The sequence below is a fragment of the Drosophila ficusphila genome, unplaced genomic scaffold (genome assembly GCF_018152265.1).
Source record: "Drosophila ficusphila isolate 14025-0441.05 unplaced genomic scaffold, ASM1815226v1 contig_436, whole genome shotgun sequence".
Classification (NCBI taxonomy): domain Eukaryota; kingdom Metazoa; phylum Arthropoda; class Insecta; order Diptera; family Drosophilidae; genus Drosophila; species Drosophila ficusphila.
This window is the reverse complement of record NW_025064352.1, coordinates 244428-262522: the sequence shown is the minus strand read 5'-3', so window position 1 is coordinate 262522 and position 18095 is coordinate 244428. Positions and strand designations below refer to the sequence as shown.

General features: G+C 35.0%; 3 protein-coding genes across 3 annotated transcripts in view; 2 read left to right on the top strand and 1 right to left on the bottom strand.

The window, feature by feature from the left end:
- The first annotated feature begins 5512 nt into the window (after positions 1-5512).
- Positions 5513-6249, top strand: LOC108098186. The gene is made up of 2 exons (XM_017200921.2): positions 5513-5740; positions 5975-6249. The coding sequence occupies exons 1-2, from the start codon at positions 5630-5632 to the stop codon at positions 6155-6157; spliced, it is 294 nt and encodes a 97-aa protein (XP_017056410.1). The 5' UTR covers positions 5513-5629; the 3' UTR covers positions 6158-6249.
- A 1089-nt stretch (positions 6250-7338) lies between these two features.
- Positions 7339-18095, top strand: part of LOC108098203 (fibronectin type-III domain-containing protein 3A) — a 115392-nt gene continuing 104635 nt past the window's right edge. The window contains 1 exon segment of the mRNA XM_043208396.1: positions 7339-7740. The gene's annotated coding sequence lies outside the window, so the exon portion shown is untranslated.
- On the bottom strand, positions 11300-12049 carry LOC108098207. Its single transcript, XM_017200947.2, has 2 exons — positions 11760-12049; positions 11300-11704 (listed from the first exon to the last, which is right to left on the bottom strand). Exons 1-2 carry the CDS (start codon positions 11941-11943, stop codon positions 11409-11411), a joined length of 480 nt encoding a protein of 159 aa, XP_017056436.1. The 5' UTR covers positions 11944-12049; the 3' UTR covers positions 11300-11408.

Sequence of the window (18095 nt, the reverse complement as noted above, 5' to 3'; positions counted from 1 at the left end):
CATAACACTATTGCTTATCATCACTAGTTAAAAGTGATAAGTGCAATTCTTCCATCCTTTAATATCACTTGTTTATTCCTTATTATCTTTTACTTTACTTTTATCTTTATCTTTTAGTGTATTTACGTACAATGTTTGCGTGCGAATTTACAACTAGGAAGCAATTTTTCTTGTTTACAATGTTTGTACGTGGGTGGAGGAAGCGAATAAAGAAGGAGAGCAGCGGTATTATGTCCCTGACTACCAGAAATTAAGACATGTTGTTTTTTGACCTCTCTCCGCCGCCAAAAGCCGTCTCTGCCGACTGCGACAGCAGCGCGACTGAAGGTCATTATCCATTTTGAATTTCTAAGTTTCTTTGGCTTTGTTATTATTACATATTTGACGCTATCCTTCAGGACTTTTTCAGAAGAATCTTTTCTTAAGAAGTCTGATATTTCATTTAAAAATTTAGTGTCATTGGGAACAGCATTATCTAATGTACCAATAAATGTATGCATGAATTTTTATATGTATTTTTAAGTTTTATGATTAAATAAAAAAAGCAGTACAGATCCTTATCAAAAGATATGGGTATATATTGATCTAATTGTATGGACTATAAATCCTGGCTTGGATTTCGGGCAGTCGATTTTTTTTTGTTGGACTTCGGCTTTGGAATTGTGTAAACAGCGGCGACTGCGACGTCGGCAGAGAAACAACAACAAAGGCAACGCAGCCATAAGAGTAAACAAAAGTTTTTTTTCTGTTTTTCGCATTTTGCAGAGACAATGCAAGAAAGTTGGGGTTGAGAAGAATGGTAAAAGAGGTTGGCGGCTGCAAAGGCGAAGAAGAAGTTCCGGGGGGTTGGGGGAGAAGGAGGTGGGATAAGGACGGAAACGGACAGAAAGACAGAAAGCAATGTTAATGAAGATGAGCCTGATGAGTTTTGTTGCTCTTGTTGTTTTGTTTTTGGCTGGCTTTTGTTGTCGAGCTTCCACTGCAAAAAATATGCAAAGCAGCAACAACAATAACTAAAACAACAGAACAAGAACAGCAAAAACTGGCAACAGAAACAAATGTGTAAATATACAAGGGTAAAAAATTAAAGTTTCAAGAGGAAGTATACTCTTATAAAAACATGAAAACTTAAGAAATAATATTAATGAATATTGTTTTTCCCATTTTTTTAACGTTAAAAAGTTAGTAAACATAATTCGACCGGGCTTTTTAGGTTATTATTTATTATTTGAAAGAATAACTGTATAAGAAAATATAATGATAATTACTTTATAATGAAAATTATTTTATTAGTCATAAATTACTCATTTGAGTGCTATTGTTTTGATCACAGCTGTCTGTCCATAAATACGTTTGAATGCAAGGCAGCGAAATACGCAAATAGAAGCAATGAACTTAATTAGTTGTTGTTACTTACTATCTCAGTCATTGTCACGAAAGAAAAGCTAAAGTTTGAAAGGGAGCTGGTGAAAATAATTCAAGGTGTTAACTGTACAGGTGTTAAAAAAATATAAAACATTTTCAGAATCAATAAAAAACCTTACAGTTCTTTAGTTTTTCTTTGCTCAAAGTCAAGAAATATATTTTCAGAAAACAAATAATTAAATCGGTATTTGAATAAAAAAAACTACATTTCTGACCAAAAACTTCAGGTAATCTCTCTTGGCTTGTTTTGACTTCTTTTGCCACCCGCTAGTAAACAAATTGCCAACCTTGGCAAAACTTCAAGCGGAAGTAAACAAATTTTTCTTTAGTTTTTCATTGCTCCCGGTTTTCTTGTTATTCTCATTTTTCCAATACTCTTGATAATTTTGCTCTGTGGTATGCAACACTTAGTTGCAGGTTGCTAACTGACTGGAACACAACTGTACACCATCGGAATATAATTATGATGAAATGTTTATTCTGCAAACGGTGCTACCGAAAATGTTGTGCGGGTGGTATATTTTTTGGTAGTTTTTGTATTTTCGCTTGAAATGTTTTTGCCGTGTTGACATTGTTTTGCTGAACGGAAAAAATACGCTTGTCGCATTTATTTACTAACCCAGACCCAGCTGGTTGTTGTTGCAATTGTTTACTCCCGTTCTTGTGCTTATTTCTGTGTTGTATTTTTTATTCGGCTAGCAACAATAACAAGAAGCAACGCGAGAAATTACAACAATAACAGAGTCACAGAACTCCGGCTGCAATTGAAAACACTAAAAACAAAAACGTTAACCCATTTTGTAAGAATTTGTTGACTGGATGCGAAATTCTTTTGTAATTTCATACTTTTGGTTTTAATAACATTACCAATTAATGTTTTGTGCTGAATAAGTGATGATAGTCAATGCATATTTATGGATCATTCCTTAAGTTGGAGATTTGCTTCAAATACGTAGAACTCTAAGGTCAAAAGAATCTTAAATATTTAAGAATTTATTTGTCACCTGATAGTTGCTGTGCATTGGCTTCTTTTTGGTTATGTATCTCGCTTTCGTTGATTTTTCGTGTGCATTCAGCAAAAATTGTTCCTTGCTCTATTTGGTTGTTTTGTTTTGCTACGTTGTTTTTTATGTGCACGTTGTTTTTTGCGCTTTTACTGCTGTAAATTTGCAAAAGTACAGCTGTTAACAATAACAATGACATATAAACACTCCCGCAACGGCAACAAAAATGCCAACGCAGGTATGCCAGAAACAAAACTAAAAAAAATCAAAAAAAAAAAAGGAAGCACTGAAAAAGTCAAGCAGAAATCAAACAACAAGCGAATGCAAAAAATTAATTAATTAAGCATTTTTTTGTGTGGGCCATCCGACGTCGGCAACACGTGAGTTTTTTGTGGGTGGTCGGGTGTAAAATGTATCTGCTGCTTATGTTGTAGCCTTAGTTCTTGGCTTTTGTCGTCGCTTTTATTTTATTTTTGTGGTTGTTGTCATAGTTGTTGCTCATCTGGAATATGTCGAATATTTCGCTGCACTTTTTCATGGCTGTCGTCGCGCTGAAATGCCTTGAAATGTAATTGAAAAGTGCGCAAAACAAAGCTAAAATTGGCAGTATGTGTACATAGTACTAGTTAGTAATTGGCAAATTCCAGTGACAAATGGTTTGGGTTCTATTTCTTTTTGACAATAAATATTTTTTTTATTTATTTAAATATTTCACCAAATAGTTACGAATGGGAAAGTTTTATTTCATAAATAACTAATAATATAGTTTGTATATTACACAAAAAATGTATATCTGTTTTATTACCATTATATAGACTTCAGTGAAAAAGCAAGATAGCCCGGGAAAACAAAAAGAGGTGAGGGCAAGTGGTCCTTGGGGGCGTTGTGGGGTTAAAAGCAAACGTAGTCAGCACAGCAAGGCCAACAACCAGAGAACGAAACAAAACGAGCGAACAACTGAATGAAATACAATAAAATTTTAAAACAAACAAATGCAAACACATAGACAGGGGCAAACACACAAACACAACAAGGAGCCAATGCGAATGCGACTAATGAGCACTGAAACAACAACAAAGAAGCTCAACAAGAAAGAACAGTCGAGGGGCGGCGGACTAGGGGCCGACAATTTGGTCGTCTATCCTTCTTTTTGCGCCGCCTGAAATAAACAAATAACACTAAAACCAAGTAAGATACGGATAATCCCATTTTTCGAATTTCAAATACCTCGGATTTACAATTATCAAGAATTAAAAAAGGATTAAAAAATGATACATACATTTTACATAGATAATAAAAAAACATAAATAATAAAATAACTAATCAGTTTTTAATTTTCATTCTTATTTGTATTATTCCTATTTTACGGAATTATTCTGTCAAAAACACTATACAAATTGTTTGGTAAATCCGATTATACCCAAAGAATGTGTTTAACTACTGGGTAAAAATACAACAACAGCGACAAGGACAAGAAACCGTTGTATAGTAAAATGCTTATTTACGCATACAATTGCACGTGAACGGTCGACAGCTGGAAGAGGAAGAGGGAAGGCTGTGGCGAGTGCAAGTGAGATAGCGATAGCTCCCAAGGGGTAGAGGGTGGGGTTTAAATAGGAAGTTTTGTTTGCAGTGCGCACAGCAACGGAGAGACAAACACAACTGTAACTGTAATTGTGTGTTTGTTTGCTCGAAACTTCCCCCCACTTCGTCAGCCATTCGTCCCCCTGAACAGTAACCACTTTACTGCCCAACCACCCACAGCTGTCTGGCTTCTGCTTTCCTCATACTTTTGGCCAAATAAAAAGTTTGTTGAGAACATTGGCAAATGTTTGTTTTAGAAAACGGAAAATGCTTCGTTTGTTTCATCATTATCATCAGGGAAATTATCGTGATCATCATCATGTTTTGTATTTGTCTTCGCTCTTTTTTTGGCTTTCTCTTGGCTTCTTTCGCTCCTTCCTCTACTTTCACTCTCCTTTTTGTTTTACAGTTAATACCCTTCAATTTGTTAAAAAACATTTAAAATACATATAGTCAAAATTCTAAAATTTCTTGTATCATTAAAAATAATTTATGGATAGAATTTGTTTTTAAATATGTAACCTTATCCTGTCTAAACTAGGGAATAAATATTTTAATATTCAAATAAGAAAGGGCATTTAAATACTTACAATATTGTGTTTTTGGATCCGCTTGTTTGGCTCCTTGTTTGTTCATCGTCATCGTATATTTCTATTCGTCGTCTGCTACTTTTGCGTAGTTTTGTTTATTTTATTTGTTTTGCTTTGTTTTATTTTTGTTTGATTTACGTTTGGCTGAACAATTTACACTGGAAGAAACGTATGGAACTTTTGCTAATTTGGGAATGATTTATTTCCCATTTTTAAATACGCTATAGCCAGCGAAAACAACAATAGGTTTTTACAGCTTGGGGATTTCGATATTTTTGATATTTCTTTTACAATATAAATTTTTAAATCTTTTTCTGAGTATTTTGTGGGGTTTCTTTAACAGTTAGAGTCACTCGCCCTTTTTTGCAAAGCGCCCACCTCAAATTGTTGGCTTGTCGCAGTGTTTTGTTTTTCTTGTGCTTCTTCTTCTATTTTTAGGGGGCGGAGAAAAGTGCCGAGTTTTTGTTCTATTTAATTTTGTTTTATTTTTTTCGTCCTGTTTTGTTGTATTTTGTGTAGGTGTATTGACTTAAAGTTTGTTATACTTCTTTGGCTTTTGTCTTTCAGTTCCAGGTTCAATTTCTGCTTTTTATTTACGCTTCTTATTCTTCTTCTTTATTTTTTGCTTCTGGAAATATTGTTGTTGGCCTTGTTGGTTGAAGGAAACGCCTTCGAAACATTTCAGTGTTTGTCCTTCGGGTGGTACGGAGTGAAGAGTTTTACCAAGTTTGTTTTGGGCGGTTTCCATTCTTATATTATTTTTATCGGTTTTTTCTTTTGCGTTTGAGGTTTGTTAAGGGCATAGTTTGACCATCTACATATTTGAAAACCTAAAATGTTCATAAAGTATTTGACAAGCTTTGTTTATTTTATTTAGGAAATACACATACCTAAAACCCTTGACTGTTATGCATTTTACTTCAAAAATGTATTAGCTACATATCTAAAAATTTCTCACATTCAAATATGAGTGTTTCTAAATCTTAAGTATTTTAAAATTACACGTCGTTTTCTGGCATCGATAAGATGAACAAACAAACCAAAGAATGGTCTCGCGCTGTGCTTTTCAAGCCAAAGGACAATCTTACGACCGAGGCTGGAAAACGTGAACGCTTCGTCCCATCCTGCGAACTAGAGGTAATAATATATTTTATGCTTGACGGAAATACTATAATTAAAAAACCTAGTGCAAGCGTCATTCAAAATTTAAAGGTCACAGTGTTTTTCTGATCTGTTAATTTTGAAGTGCTGCCCACTTAAGTAGGCAACAAATTTGGCACCACTTCTTCAGGAGCCAAATATACATACATATGTTACTAGCCGTAAATAAAAATAATATAATAATTGTCTTTATTTTCGGGATTTTTACAGGGCTCGCCGGTATCCATGCCGCTCTTGATTGGCTGGGAGTATGCTCGAATTTGGCTGAAAGAACGCGACAAATTTATTAAGCAGCGGGAACGCGCTGTCAAAGCAAAGTTCATTAAGAATGATTTTGAATGGTGGCTAAAACTGCGGAAAACACAAAAAAAGTTTTGTAAAGCTGGCGCATGAAACTAAAATATAATTCAGGTTATTTTGGCAAGCACGCAAAGTAAACTATCCAATAAAGGTATTAACCTAGCAAAATAAATATTTATTATTAACATTTTGATTGCTTATCAATAATTTAATTAATTAATTTTTTGTTTTCTTTATTGCCGAAGTGGTTAACGTTATCGCAGATTTTGACATTTCCTTGCTTTACATTTTTGGAGTTTCTCCAATTGGCGGCGCCACTTTCTAAAAGCTTTTAAATATTTTTTGAGCCTTGACAAAAGCTGAAAGCTAAGAGCCTCACATCTTTGTTAAAAAGTTGAAGTTAAGAAATTTAAATCATTTGGCTTAATGTAAAAGGCTTATTGTTTTTCATTGTTCATGCATTGTGCGTTATCAAAAACATGTAACATATAACGTATATGACCGACGTCCTTTTATGACTTATTTACGGAATATGCTTAAATCTAGGAAGGTTTTGTTTTTTTAAAGATAAATAAAGACATTTACTTATTCGTAAATATTTTTTCAACAGCTGTTTGGGTTTCCCTCTCGAAAAGTTTTCGCTTGAGCATTTTGTAGCGTCGTTTTCATACAGGTTGCCGAGCCGGAAAAGCGCTCAATACTGTTACCAACTCGCTTTCCAACGCTCTCTCCCTCTCTTACTGGGTTTTAAGTCGACTATTATAGTGGGGTAGCTCCTACCATGCCGCCCACGCAAGTTGCGAACCCGAATCCGAACGGGTTACGCGAAACTGCAATTTACTCTTATACACAACTAATAAAAACGACTGAAAGTTTTAAGGAATGTTCGATATAATTTTATTTTATCATTCTAGCACAAAAAGGAAGTTAACCAAACAAAAAGTTTTTTACGCGGGTTTTAATTGGTTTTGCCAAAAATTTAAGTTAATTGCCGTAAATTTTTAGTATTAAATGTTATAATTTTTTTTTAAATTTTTTTTTCCGGTCACACTGAAAGCAAAGGGCCAGGTTTGTTTATCATAATCATTCGATTCGGCCAGTGTGTGATAATTATTTTGTTGGCTTTACTCTCTTACGCCCCCAAAAGCTCTGCGCCCACGCTCTTGAGCAGTTTTACCAGTGCACTCACTCAAAGCGAAATGCTTTTAACCGCCAGGAGAATCTATATAGGATGGCTTCTCCGACTCGGTTCGAATATGTTTTTCGCAGCGCGCGCGTTCGCATCGGAAAATCTGAAAAGCTGAAAAGCATTTAAAAACAAAAATTCGGCAAGTACAATTGTTTTTTTTTTCCCCCAAACGGCTATTTCGTCGCAGGTTATTAGCTTGCAAAAATCGTCGCAATCAACCGCCGTAATTATATTCGTTATTTCGTTATTCGATAAAAAATACTGGTTACGCATTTGGTGGAAAACCAAAACAAAAAATTAAATTTTAGCTAATTTTTGTGTTTTATTCGCGCGTGTGTTTTTGTGTGAGTGAGTGCAGAAAAAAAAAACAAAACTGAATAGCAAAAAAAGAAAATAAATAGAAAACAAAAGCAAAATCAAAAGCAAAATAACTGCAAAGTAAGTGTGTGTGTGTGTTAGCATATGTTGCACTGTTTTGCATAGAAATGTAAGTATGTTTTATGTTTTTTAATAATAGAAAAGTTAGAAATGACTTTTTGGCTGTTATGATGGTTTTTGGAGACGTGTTTTCCATTGAGGAATATGAAAAAATGCGTACAATATGTTGGCATGCACACACACATACAGCGGCTAACTGTTGGCTGCGTAGATGTGAGTGAATTGGCAACACCGCGCGCGTGTATAAGTGCTCGTTTGTTTTTGTTGCTTTTGCGGCCAAGTGGCAGCAAAACGTTGCAAGCAACAATAACAATGATGGCAAAACAAGTGCAGTCAGCAAAACCAACTCAACCAGTGCCTCTCACGCTCTCACTCTCTAGTGTTTCTCTCCCGCTTACAGAGTTCCTCCTTCTTCTTCGCACCTATTGACGCAACTGCATGGTCAGGGCTTCTTTTACTGTTATTGCGTTTATGCGTTTGCAAAATAAGTTTCCGGAAAGTATAATTTATGAACTAAACAAAAATCAGTTACTCTTAAATCCTCATTTTTTGTCATAAACCAAACTAAATTACAAAACGTAAACAATCGATTGAACCGTTTTGTAAACAAACACATTTTAGAAGTTAATGTTGTAAAGTTGTTAATAAAATGAAAAATTAACCCCAAATAAATAAATACATTTTTTGTAAGTGACGGTCAATCCAAATGGAATTTTATTTTTTGATTTGCGCAAATGCAAGAATTCGGCAATTTTGCGGCATAGACTAAACAATTTACTGTCTATGGATCGTCTTTGGATTTTGGCTTCGCGTTTTTTTCTCTCCGAAATTCGCTGCTCTCTTCGTGCCAAACAAAGCTCAGCCAACACTTGTCGCGCCTTTTGAGCGCCTCACTTCCCACCTCCCACCTAAACCACTCTCTGCTTTTCCGCCTTATTCTCCGGCTATCTGCTGCACGTCTGCGTCCTTATATATTTTACAATGTTTGCTCTGGTGTACTGTAAAAATCCTAAAGCTGCTACCACAAAATTAAAAATTATTAATTATTATATTATTAAAAAAAATATATATAAAATATATACATATGTATCTATGTTTTACAGATGTATGTGTGTACATGTTTTACGAAAACAGTAATTGAGGTTTACATTGCAACCAAAACTAACTGGAAAGAAGGAAAGATTTTCCCAACATCTTCTGGGTAAAAACCCATGGAATTTTTCGCAATGTATAATCTCTCTTGGCTTTCCACCTCGAGGCGTTTTCCGCTCTAAGCTTTGGCGAGTTTCGTTCGATTTCCATTTGCTTTTAATTGCATTTATGCATTTTTAATCGAGTTTGACTTTGGTAAGCTTTTTACTTTGGTGTCTCTTGAAGGGGGGTTGGGTTGGGTAAAAGGGCTCTCGCAGATCCACGAAATAAGTTTCAGTTTCAAACGTTTCGGTAGCGAGATGTTTGGACAAAGTTTTCTAATTGGCCTTGACGCCGTTTTTAGTATTTGAAGAGCCAAAGAGTGCAAATTTTTCTGCGTCTTAAGTAAGATAATTTATTTGCATTTATAATTTTGTTCATTAAAGTTAATTCAATTAAGGACTGGTGATAATGGTTGAAGGGCTATAAAACAGTTTTAAGTATAAAAATGTATGTTTTGTTTAAGATAAATTATAAAAAATCTTTGGATAAATTTTAAAATACAAACAATTTAAATCCAAAACACATAAAACACAAAATTAAAATTTTTACTTTTTACCAATCGAATAAGTCTTGAATTGTAGCTTCCACACAGTTTTTGCCAACAATTTTCCAATTTAACCAAACAGCTGTTGCATCCTAAGCAAATATGTCTCTGTCCAAGTTAGTCCTTTTAAAAGCTCAATCAAAGTCGCTGTGCCACATACACTCACTCCACTGTGCCTCTTCCAACTTTTTCAGGCCACCCTCGCAAAGTTTGCAACTTAACATATGTTTATCTGCTAATCATGGAAATGCGAACGGCGTTGCAAAATATTTAACTAGAAAACCTCGGGTAAAAAGAGGAAAATAAGCGAAACAGCTTTTCCATCGAAAAAAACCCCACTTACCCATTTCCCTGTACGCCGACCATATGCCAAAAAGCTAAACCAAAAATCGCACACACATTTAGGGATACAACGAAATACGGACAAAAAATAAGCAGGCTGCTTTGACATTTCGTTGTCTGGCCACTCGCTCAACTCGAGCAAGGATATCCATAAGGGATATTGCAACATTAGGGTGGGTCATTTTGTTTTAAACTTAAAATTATTATATAATTTATTTCCCATAACTAAAACAAAAATTACGAAAATAAAAAAAAATATTTCTGGCATTAAGATATAACCTGAGTTTGAACTTTCAGCTTAAACTTAGCTTAGATTGACACACCGTGATGACAGCCTACATATATTCAGGCACACATTTTGCACATCCACACATTGGCACACACAAGTAATTCGCTGTGCTATGTATGCCAGTATGCCGAAAAAAGGGCAAGACATAACTTCACTCGCTTTTGTCGCTGCCCACGCATCAAGGGACCAAAACCAACCAACCGCCCACTATATTCGCCACCCAGCCACCCACTAAAACCACCCACTGACGACCTCACCCACTCAACCACCTTAACATTTACCTTGTTGGCCCGAAGTTGTCTTTCAAACATTTGTTGCACTCTTCGTGTAGAATTTGTTTCTCACCATGCTGGTTATTCACCAGGCTTTTCACGGTTTCTCTCTCTCTAATTTTGCCTCTCTCCGCCTTTCTCTTTCTCTGTTTACTTTCGACCCTCTCTCTCTCTCTTTGAGGTAAATGAAGCCGGTCAGACGTCATCGCAAAGGTCAATAGAAAACAGCGAGGAAAATTAGGCTTAAGAAAATATATAATATTATACTTTCGCTTACAAGTAATTATTTATTGAAAATGTTAAAAATGTATTAAAATTCTATTAAATCTAAGAACGGCATTTTAAAACTTGCAATTTGGAAACTTTTTTAAAAAAGCTTATTTACATTTCTCAATATTTTCAAAATTTTCCAACAGAATTGTTGTTAGAATAATAATACATTAATAAAATTTTGGTATTTTATATTAATACTTTTGTATTTGGTCACACTTTTTGTGAGTGTATCAAAGCTTTTTAGAAAATCATGGGGGACTGGTACTGTGGCTTTGCGAAAAGAAACGCCTTTAGGGGTGGTGGTGCAGAATGCGTGGGGCGTCTGTGTTGGGTGTCCAACCATATGGTCAATGCACAGAGCAAATTGCCACTTCGCGGAGGCGACGCTTCATTTGGTTTTCAAATTGAATAGGAAGCGTCGCGACATTGTCGGGCGACTTATGCCCCTCCCCCAACATTCCCGAATATGTATTCATCATCTCCCTTGCATTTGGGAGGACGAATCCTCCACTAATTGAGACATTTGTCAACTTGCGCAAATGGGCAATCATTTCTCAAAGGCAAACTCCTATTGAGCAAGGGAAAAAGGGGACAGAACGCGTATTCCCGATTAAAACAAGGTAATTTTACCAATTAACATGAATCATTAAAAAGTCGCAAATTAATTACTGAATAGGAAAGAAGATTGGGGGTCTTTTAAATTGTATGCTCTTTTATATTACGGCCAAATATTTGTAAAACAGAACAGACAATTTTTTCACGATGATTACAATATGTTAAGTATCACTGTTCTGTGATCTTGGCTACTTGAAACGCTTTGACTTGGTAAGCATAGATGGAGTCTGTTTTACGTTGACAGATGAACACGGAGCGTCCTGCCCTCGACTTTCCTCGATTGATTTCAGATTTCTAAGCGGTTCCAGAGATTTGACCGTCTTTTTTGCGGTTGCTTGCTCCACGACCGAAACCAATGGGCTCTTCTGAGTCGGCTTCTTTTTGTTTTTTGCTGTCTTAGGTTTATCTGCAATGTCTTCTCTATCCAGGGCATGCATTTCTGTCACCATGGTGTCGAATGTCATGGGTACCAGAAAATACCGGCCTTTAAAATACATAATTTCTCAATCAAAGCATAAAAAGGTAACTAATTTGCTTACCGTCTAGTTTCTGCAAAAATCCCAAACGCTGACCCATCTCGAGGGTTTGCTTCACAGGCGCTTTAAGCTCTTCCTGGGGCAATTCTGTATTTTTAGCTATTGTCACCACTATTTCCCTCAGTGTAGCTGGAGATTTTAGCAACTGAAGAGTGTGCACTATAATAGCCCCGTTAAAGTTTGGCATGTTGTCCTTTTGTTAATGATTACTGTGTGTGCTATCACTAAAAATGATTCTGAAACTGCGAGCCACGATCAAAAATCAAAAACAAACTGGACAAGTAAAGGTTAGACAGAATTGACAATCGAATTCTCCGCCTGCTTTACAGAAAATAAAGTTTTTTAAAAGTATTTGAATGAAATTTTGTTTGTGTTTAGTTTGCTGCAGCAAAACATTTTGAATGAAAACAATAGGTTGGAATTATAGTTTGAAATGCCTTCGCCAAGCTTATATTGTCATCCAGTTGGTAGCAAGATGTGAGTCGATAGGTCGACGTCAAGCGTTTATCTATCATTCCAACAGAGGCTGACCAATACATGGAAAGTTTAGCAATATCTATCGCTAATCCACGGCCCATAACAACAGGAGTGGAGAAAGAATTAAGCAAACGTTGACACACAGTGCTGTCCAATATAAGCTTCTGATATTTACAAAAGGGACGCCTTTCTGCTGACGTTTTTCGTTGTTGCCACTATTGCTGTTCCTAATCAGCGTGGTCTAAATATAGAATCCCTGACCGCCCACTCGCAACACTTCGGTAATCGCCCCCTAAATGTATGCCATATGGCGGTTTAATTAAACTCGACTGTGCAAAAAAAAAGGAAGAAAAAAGGAAAACAAAGCAAAGATGTTTATACACAAGCCAAACAAGGATAAAGTTTTCGGTATCAATCATTTTCTAGAGGCAATTAAAGCCTTAACAGCTGTCAAAGTCAATCTAAAAGCCAAGATGTCAATGCTGATGCAACATCTTTGTCAGCTCTAGAGTAACTTAAAATATTAACAATAATTGAATCTTTAAACTATGACAGTTGCAAGGCTGCAAAGGACAGTTGGGAAAAGTGCAACTGTCTTTCTTTGCTCCTGTCATTGACAGCCAACAGTTATTTAATCAAAAAGTGTCAGGGATGCCATATGGCAGCTAAAGAACCGTTAAATGTATATTGAGGTTATGTATCTTCTGTTTTTTCATATGAAATATTATAATAATAATATTATTATTCCAAAAACGTATTATAAGGTAAAGAAATTTTTATTTTGCTTAATAACAAGACCGCAACTAAGTATTTAGTCCTGCACTTTACATGGAACACAAATATCGGAAAGCCTTAAAAAAAAATATGAAAATATATTTTTTTAAAAATATGAAGTTTTGTAGCTTCACAAATTATTTGTAACCCAATTTTGTTTTTCCAGAGCACTTGAATAATATTAAATAAGTTCGTCGTGGCAGCGCATTAAAGTGTGCTATGATTTTTGCCCTGGGCCCTTGTAAGCCCATTTGTGTGTATGCAAAAAAGGTTTTTAGGGTGGGTTAAACTCAATTTGATTTCCGTTTTCGACAAGCACCTAAAAATAGAAGCGTCAAAAAATCAGGACCATGCGCCGAAAGCGCCCATTTGTTTAGCATGTTTCATGTTTTTCTTGGTTAAATGTATCATTTCGACCCAAAACAAGCAATGTAAGGACTACCAGGAAATTCGTTTGTTGATTGTTTGTTTTCAATGTTCTACAAATTAGAAAAAAAAACTACAAGCTTTCAAAAAAAGCAGCATACTGTCATATGGAAATTCTTTTCTGAAATGCCATTTACGATGCAGTGCAAATGTTATTTTAACACTTGTCAGTGTGTACAGAAACCAAACACAAATGTTTTGTTTTGCAAAAACCCGGAAGATGAAAGTAAAAGGGCATTTAGAATGACATGGCTTCCTTTAGTTATTTATAAAGGTCTGAATAATAAATTGCGACATAATATTCAAATGTATTTATGGTTTTTAATTGCTTATTGTAGAATGTAAAATAGAATTATTTTTATTTTACTATCATTTATTTTGAAGTCATTTTAACAAAAGCATTGCTAAGCATATATGCATCATTTTGTTCTGTCATTTTCCCAAAAATATTTTCCCATCATTCATCGACTTACTTTCGGTTTAATTTGATAATCAAATATGCTCAATTGAACGGAAATTCTCTATATCAAACGCACAGCTTACATTCTTGTAAAGTTGTTCATCTCATTTGACGTTTATGCAGAGGCACACAGTGAGCTCCAAAGGTGTGTGTACACACATACATGTGTGATAAACGACAGCTTCTGCAGCATGACAGTTATACTTGCTGTGTTTTATTCGTAAGGATGACCTGTTCGCCAACCCCCTCTCTTATTTCATTTCATTGTGCCGTTACACGCGCAAAAATCCGTTGCTTGTTTGGGTAATATTATTTCTATCCCTAAATGTAAAGTAAATAAAAAAAAGCAAACATGTTTAATCCCTTAATAAGAAGTTTATATTTAAGTTTTTTTACTTTACCATAAAACAGTACAAAAACAGTATATTGAAAAAAATCGAAATTTTAAATAAATGTGAAATTCGCATAAAATATTTTTAATAAATATTATTATAAAGTATATCATAGATTTGTCTATTATTCAAAAAAATTAAGAAGGCTATTTTGTTCCAGTTTGTAAGTTCTCGATAAGTTGAAATTATTTTGTTAGCGGGTTTATTCTTCAGTGGTTTATTGCCTGCTGACCGTGTATAAAGACCATGGAAGTGACAAATTATATGCACAACGGTGGGACAATGGGGCGTTGGAGACAGATGAGTTGTGTGGAAGTGTCAGCATCAGTGTCAGCTTCGGTTTTACCAAGTGAAATGTTTTATGTGCAACCAGGAAGACATTTTTGGCCCTGTAAAATATGAGTTGCATTTTGCAGCAACTGGACTGCAGGCCATAAACTTTGACCTGCTCCACCTATGTGCCATATAAACTGTATTGTATCTCGTATATCATCTAATTGCACTTTGTTTATTGTTTATGTGTGCGTGTGTGTGTATTTTCCTTGCTTTTTGGGCATTCTAATTTTGTTTTATGTCTGGGACGTGCCTTGTCGGCCAATTGGAAATTTTATACCCATAGACTGACAATTTTAATTGACTTGTTTTCCATTGCAAAACAGAAGGGGCAGCTGTTGCAAAATGTGATTTGCATTTTGTTGATACTCAGGAATTACAGTCAGGCCCGAAGGGAGCTGTCTAAATATCAACAGGATTCACTGTTTAAGACGGTTTTTTTCCTGCTTAACCATTTCTAAGTAAGCCCTAAACAGGGATGCCTAAAAGTATGCCACAGCAAAAAATGTTAAGCATTGTCAGCCAGAGACCATTTTCTTCGGTCTCGAATTTCCCCCTCAGTCAATTAATTGAAGCCATTTCTTGGGTTCTTAGTTTTGGGAGGAGTTTACCTATTCCACTGCCTGCTTCTTTTTTTCCAGACTATGAAACGATTGCGTCACTTTCGTGTGGGCAAAATTTACGCACTTGCGTCTTAATTACTTACCGTTGGATCGCCTTTGTAGCAACCATTTTCGCTTTACTTCTCGGTACTCCTTCCATTTCCATTTCGTGTTTTGACTTAAGTCCTTAAGCTGCTTTCACAGTTTGCCTTGTTGCAAGCCGCCTTCTTTACCTTTGCGAAGTATTTTGATTATGGTTATAACTCAACTCGTCTTTTGCTTTGAAAGATTCATATTTTTCCATTTATCATAATTTAATAGCGTTTATATTGAAATTTTGGTGTTTTAAGATCGTTCAGTTTATAAACTACTAGTTTTTATCTGCATTTTTTGAGTGTCGCCCACAAAAGCATGAAAATGTAGACTAAGCTGTGTTCTCTTTATGGGGGCAAAAAATGTATGCGGATTGAAATCACATAAGTTTTCTATGCATATTTGAATGATTATTTTTTTCAAAAAATATTTACCTTCATAAGTAAAAACATGAACCCACTTTTTGTTTCTATTTTTACAGTATTAATTTCATGTATTGTTTTCACTTCAAATAATAATTTAAAGTTGAAATACTTTTAACTTTTAAAATGTAAGTAACGTTATTAAAAAAACTTGAAACTTATTTAGGTTTATTTTTATTATTTTAATATTATTAGAGTAGTTAGTTTTCGGCTTATAAATTATTTCCATCCCAGATTTATCAGTTGAGAAGCAAGGCAGCAGTTCTGGGGGATACATATAAATTTCCTTTTTGTGCGGCAGGTTTATCAGCATCCTTCCTTTCCTCCCCATAGTCATCATCGTCGTTGTCTTCAAGGACCTACTGCAACATGTTTGCATTTCATTTGTTAGCAAGTTGTCAACATTTTATCTATGTTATTATGTCTTGCCTACTTTTGAGCTCCTTTCTTTAGCATTCTCTCCCTTTTTTTTTTGTTAGGCTTTTTTTTCTAGGCTTAAAGGTAAGCCATTAAAGTTTCCGAGCACAGCGAGATATGGAGGCGGTGGTCTGTCATTAGTCAAACGTCGGGTATGCGAAAAAGTCTGGATGAGCGTGCTGCGAATTTATCATTTGCCCGCATCTAAGATAATCATAGGCCACGCGGCGTATAAGCAATAAAACAAATTAATACAAATATTAATCATACGCCGTGTGGTACCAAAATGCCAAAGATTAAGGTGTGCCGAAGTGTAGGCAAAACATCAAAAAGGTCATCTTAGCGCAAAATGTTGAGCATCTCTTCCCATTTCCCGATTCGTAATTCAAATGTCGTGCAACTTAGAAAAAGAAATTAAGGTCGTATATAGATTTTTTTTCCATAAAACATTGGGCTATCGTTCGTTGATTGTGTTATTCTCCTTTTTTATATGGATTTCATGATTGTAAAGCTTGAAGCATACTTGGCTTTTTAGGCATTATATAATCATGCTATTATTTTCATCAATGTTTTTGATGTTTGTTTTCCGGTGACAGAAGTCTAACTTGTTGCGTTTGCAAAGCTGAAAGCTCGGAGTTGGTTTCGGAACTTCTGTAGTTTCTGCGTTTTATCGTTTACTCGTGCGTAATAAAAGAGAGAGTTTCAAGAAAAACCAAGAGTACATAGAGAAAATTACTCGCCAAGGAGAGTTGTAGCCTGTTTGAGTGTGAATATTTGAGTGAAAACAAGGTTTTTTGAGTTAAAAGTGGCAGTGCTTTTTTTTTTAAATAGTATTAAGATTACTTGCTTCCGTGGAAGTTCTTAGTTTGATAGACTTAGGCGGAGTTTACCAACACAAAGAAACTTTAAGTTTGGTAACCAAAATGTTAAATCGTATTAAAAAAATGTATAAATACTGGTTTTAAGACTTCTTTACTGTATTCAAGTGCTTGCATGCAAAATGTATTGTATCCGTTTAAAATATCGTATTAACCGATTTATCAAAGTTGAAGCTTTGGAGGTCTTGGAGGCAGCAATATCGTTTCTTTTCCTGTTGCTTAATTTATTTTGTTGTTACCATCTTGCCGCGCTAATTAAATTTGTTGGTTTACTCACAAACTGATGCGCAGGCAAACGAGAACATGCCCACATACTATAAGTATCTGAGCCCCCTTTGCGCTTTTTACCGTCGTTCCTTTGGCGTTGCCAACTTAATTGCATTTTTCAAAGCTTGTGGAGAACTCATAAGTTTGCAACTTTTTACTCAGCAAAAAAAATTACTCGGGCTTTGAATAATAGCCAGTTAAATAACATTTACTTTCATTTATGAATCATCAAGATATGCTTATTAAATAATTTTTTTTTTAAAATATATTTATAGTCTCCCATATTGAAAAATTGAAACGCTTTAATTATGTTTTCCCTTTTTAGTCATTGTCCTTTCAATTTATTTGGTAGTTAGTGGGCAGAGAAAATATTTGTTCTATTTAAAAATGCTTCTGCATTTCAATTCTAAAATCGTGCGTCAGGAAATGGAAATGAGCTCATAAATATTTTGCGGCTGTTTTTGTAAACAGTTTTCCCTGCTTTTCCGCCATCCTCGCCAAATTAAACGCACTGAAAAATGACCAAATGCATTTAAAATTATTTCTAACAATTGCTTTGATTTTGTTTGATGATATTTGTTTTGTGCTTGGCTTTTTGGCGACCATAGATTTAATTATTTGTAATTAATTTTTATAAAAAGTCGTTTGTGTATTTGTGTACAAACAGTATTTAAATTTAGGCATTGGCTTTTGACCAAGATCAACCATTTATCGCTGGCTTGTTGCCTTTGTTTAAATGAGTACTATTTAATTATATTAAATATTTATTATTTTTGTCCAAATACTAACCATTAAATG

What these genes read in the sequence shown, in the direction of transcription:
- LOC108098186 (XM_017200921.2), top strand. Translation starts at nt 5,630, where the DNA reads ATGAACAAACAAACCAAAGAATGGTCTCGCGCTGTGCTTTTCAAGCCA. An exon ending in TCCCATCCTGCGAACTAGAG is followed by an intron (nt 5,741 to 5,974) that starts GTAATAATATAT and finishes GGATTTTTACAG; the next exon opens with GGCTCGCCGGTATCCATGCC.
- LOC108098207 (XM_017200947.2), bottom strand. Translation starts at nt 11,943, where the DNA reads ATGCCAAACTTTAACGGGGCTATTATAGTGCACACTCTTCAGTTGCTA. An exon ending in ATTTTTGCAGAAACTAGACG is followed by an intron (nt 11,705 to 11,759) that starts GTAAGCAAATTA and finishes TGTATTTTAAAG; the next exon opens with GCCGGTATTTTCTGGTACCC.